Genomic DNA, 4,402 nt, shown 5'->3' with positions numbered 1-4,402 from the left:
GCCTATGAGGACACTCTAGGTGCACAGCAGCGCCTATGAGGACACTCTAGGTGCACAGCAGAGCCTATGAGGACACTCTAGGTGCATAAGAATTGTAATAAATAAAGACGTGTAGGAAACTGCAGGTATCTTACATGGGCTCCTGTGTACTTGTGGGTCAGTTTTCCCAGTGATAATCTGTGATAATTGTAGTTCAAAATCAAAACCAGAACTTTGACATCATTACCAAGCTGTGCACCTCCAATTTCCTAAAAATAAGACTACATACACATGTATGCCTCTATAAATACTTTCTTTTATCTTAAAAACTTAGACACAAGGCTTTTCTTCTCCATTCTGGGGATTGGGTAAGGCTGAGTTGCATGTCTGAGAGTAGCAGTAACTCTTCTCTCTCTCTCTCTCTCTCTCTCTCTCTCTCTCTCTCTCTCTCTCTCTCTCTGTGTGTGTGTGTGTGTGTGTGTGTGTGTAGAATTATATGGCTTCAGGCAAGACTCCTGTTGCTATGCCTTCTGTTAACAAAGACTTGTCAGCCTCGGATGGGCAGCACAGTAGAGCTGGCCCTGGGATGAATGTGGTGAGCTGGAACCAAAGGTGTGCAAGCAGAACTGGCCGCAGTCCTTGCTGTTTGCTGCACTGGGTGACCTATCTGGGTGTTCTGGAGCATTCACCTGGGTGATGGCAATGGCGGAAGGCTGGCAGGCTTTCCAACCTAGCCACCACTTTGAGTTGGCCCAACCCAACATCCACTTCATCTATGAACTCCTGGGGTATGTGAAGGGACCGCACCTGCAGATCCAAAGCTACAGGATCTCCATGACACAGGGCAACAACAGGATATCCAAGAGGAGTCCCGGTGAGGGCCCAGTACTGAGGGTGTAGCAGAAGACAAACGCTTCAAACCAGACCAATGACCTATTGCAATGAACACTTACAAGTAAAGACGTATGGGATAAACGGTGCACTGTGTGATTCACTGGGCCACACTACGAGAGTTTTCATTTGCTTGTTTGTTTGGTTGGTTGGTTTGAGATTTGATTTGGGTGGGGTTTTTTTTGGTTTTATTTTTAAATGTTGTTTTGGGTGGAAGTAGCAAGGATAGAGGGGGGAAACAATGGAACAGGGAGATGAGTAAGATCAGGATACATGATGTGAAATGCACAAAAAAATCAATAAAAAGTTTTAAAAGATTTGCTAGGTATTAATTTCTGGGAAAACTGACACAAGGGTGATACACACTGGATCAGAATTTGGTACTATTGTACCTCTACTGCATGCCGAGGGTGTTCCCAACCTCAGGAGCATAGTACTGTACAGTGACCCGCCCCCTCTAGAGAGCTGCAAACCGGGAGCGCCAGGGTTCTGAGCTGAGTAAGCAAAAACGGATTTTTATAAAAGGACCTGTTATTGAGACCTGAGGACAAATGACTGCTTTGTATACCAGAATAGGTGGAAGCATGAATTGGCTTAAATTCAGAGGCTGATGCTGTTGAGTCAAATAGTGTGTCATCACTGTGAGAGTTGGGCACCACTGGGTAACTTTTGAGATGGAGCAAGAGAAATCAGATTAGAAAGGAATAAACTCAACAGAGGACACACATTGGAACTGCCTATATTTAGTGTGTGCCCTGAGACCTGTATTAGTTAAGGTTCTCTAGAGGAACTGAACTTATGGCAATGGCTCTATATAGAAAGAACAATTCTTATATATACAAGGGGATTTATTTGAGTGGCTTATAGGCTAATCCAACAATGGCTTTTTACCAAAAGAAAGTCTAAGAATCTAGTAATTGTTCAGCCAACGAGGCTGGATGTCTCAGCTGGTCTTCAGTGTACTCTGGAACCCCGAAGAGGTGGGCTCTAATGCCAGGGCAGCAAGAACGAAGGGCAGGCAGGCAAAGAACCAAAGCTTCTTCCATCCTTGCACATCACAGGCTGCCAGGAGAAGGTGTGGTCTTCCTACATCAAATGATCCAGTTAACTAAGAATACCCCACAAGTGTGCCCGGTGAATTGAGTTTTTAGTTAATTCCAGATGTAGCTGACAACCAAGATTAGCCATCACAGGGCCACACCACACATACCTGTGTGCATGTGAACAAGGTGCTTTCCTGCTGAAGAAGTGCTTCAGATCTGTCAGTCACAGCAACGTCTATTGTGCCCAACTATGTACACAATGGGTCTATCCATCCACCCATGAGTAAGTTTCCCTCTTTTCCTTTTTTTAATTGATTTTATTGAGCTCTACATTTTTCTCTGCTCCCCTCCCCGCCTCTCTCTTCCCCCTTTCAATCCTCTCTCAACGTCCCCATGCTCCCAATTTACTCAGGAGATCTTGTCTTTTTCTACTTCCCATGTAGATTAGATCTATGTAAGTCTCTCTTAGTGTCCTCATTGTTGTCTAAGTTCTCCGGGATTGTGGTTTGTAGGCTGGTATCTTTGCTTTATATTTAAAAACCACCAATGAGTGAGTACCTGTGACAATTGTCTTTCTGTGTCTGGGTTATCTCACTCAAAATAATGTTTTCTAACTCCATCCATTTTCCTGCAAAATTCAAGATGTTACTTTTTTCTGCTGTGTAGTACTTCATTGTGTAAATGTACCACATTTTTCTTATCGATTCTTAAAGGTGTGTGCAATCGCTGCCTGGCCTGTATGGCTGACTAGTGTGGCAAGCTTTATTTATTAAAACACAAATAATATGCCACTATAACACCCTCCTCTTAGGAGACCTTGCTATGGAATTTCAATGTGGCCTCCCATCTGCACAAACAAATGTGTAGGGGGCTCCCAGATCACTATCCTGACTACAGCCCACGTGAGATACAACGAGCGGGCGTCCCTTGCTCCTTGTGACCGTTCTCAGTGCATCTTTCACAGTATTGTCCTTCATAGCCAGGGATGCAGGCGTCACATGGGAAGCCACCATCACCTTCCAAGACACAGGTGGGGCTGAAACTGAAAGGAAAATGGTTTTACAGAAAACTTCAGACATTAGCTTCAAATCTTTATCTTAAAGCATTTATTTCTCATCACGTTCTAAACACTGAGTGATTATACCAGGTGGCTGGACAAGCGGCTAGAGCTCAACTCTGCAGAACAAAAGGAATGGAAGCCTGCAGACAACGCTATGGGGACACATGGAGGTCTCCTGTATCCAGCATCGGAAGAGGCATTTGCTGCAGGGTTGCAGCAGGTGAGTGCTAAGTAGATCAGTCTCACGGAGCATAGCCAGCTACCCAGGAAAACTTTCCAAATCAATTTGGAGAGGGGGTGGCCATATTTATTAGACAGCGATTGAGCTGACCAGGCGCGGGAAACAGGAAGACAATGTTGTTGGTTAGGACAGTTCCACAGACTGCGACGATGTGCAGAAAACAAGTCACAGAAAAGTACTTGGCGGAACAGGGAAACATGACTGGCAGCCACCAGGTAGACCAGCAGCAGTGAACTGATACAGCCCAGATGGAGCTTGGGATTAGTATCTTTTTTTTAAACTGTCCTGGTGCCACCTGGAGGCTGAAGTGGGTAACTGCAAGCTACTGGAACCTGTGGCTTCTCAAGTTTGTAAATTCTTGTGCCTCATGGATATGACTAAGGGATTGGGGGCATGGTTATCCTTTTCTGATGGAGGAAATAAAGTGCATTATTCCACAGTATGGAAATACACACAGTAAATGGCGAAACAGCCACGGACACATTTCTCTGGGTGCACACCGCCATTGGCCACAGATGTGGAATATATGTATAGAAATTATCTTTTCCAGAATGGCGCCACATTATCTATCCAAAAGCATGGCACCATGTAAGTTACTAACTGTCGGATTAATGTCATGTGTCTTTTCTCAGTGCTTGTGTGTTTCCCTCTAGGAACATGTATACACAATCAACCCTTATTCCCTTACATTGAATATGAACTGGATCCCATAGCTGAACCCATAGCTGGGAACTCAAATTAGTCTTGAAAATTCTCCAAAGCCCATTTTTAAAACTGGTTCCATCCCAACACTCAAGACCAACATGATGCTTTCCTTCTGAAGAGATCCTGCTCAGACACCCCTGAGAAGGTGTGCTTTTCTTTAATGTCCCCACAGGGACAGCATTAACAGAGGGCACTCAGGGACTAAGCAAGCGAGCTTAGGAATGCAGGAAGCTGCCATGCCAGATGTGTAAGAATGTACTTACCTGAAAGGGGGGCGGTGAGGACAGGAACACAGGGTGCAGTCTCCAAGCAACCCAATCTCCTTCCCGTAGTAGCCGGGAGGGCACATCTTGCAGTGGTCACCAGCCATGTGGTCGCGGCAGTTCTGAAGGTCAGCAGTTAGATATGACTCTCACCAGGGAACAGCTTTTTAACAAACTGAGTTTCACATCAGCAAGTATTCTTTAGTGCTTAAAGAAGATG

The 4,402-nt window shown here is 45.0% G+C and overlaps 1 protein-coding gene across 1 annotated transcript; it reads right to left on the bottom strand.

Moving 5' to 3' along the window:
* Positions 1–2,711: 2,711 nt before the first annotated feature.
* On the bottom strand, positions 2,712–4,346 carry LOC113457410 (laminin subunit alpha-1-like). The gene is made up of 2 exons (XM_026784687.1): positions 4,183–4,346; positions 2,712–2,955 (listed from the first exon to the last, which is right to left on the bottom strand). The coding sequence occupies exons 1-2, from the start codon at positions 4,287–4,289 to the stop codon at positions 2,805–2,807; spliced, it is 258 nt and encodes an 85-aa protein (XP_026640488.1). The 5' UTR covers positions 4,290–4,346; the 3' UTR covers positions 2,712–2,804.
* Positions 4,347–4,402: the final 56 nt, after the last annotated feature.

This window comes from Microtus ochrogaster, chromosome 26, assembly GCF_000317375.1.
Source record: "Microtus ochrogaster isolate Prairie Vole_2 chromosome 26, MicOch1.0, whole genome shotgun sequence".
NCBI lineage: Eukaryota > Metazoa > Chordata > Mammalia > Rodentia > Cricetidae > Microtus > Microtus ochrogaster.
Note: the sequence above shows the minus strand (reverse complement) of the source record. Positions and strands in the feature narration are given on the sequence as shown.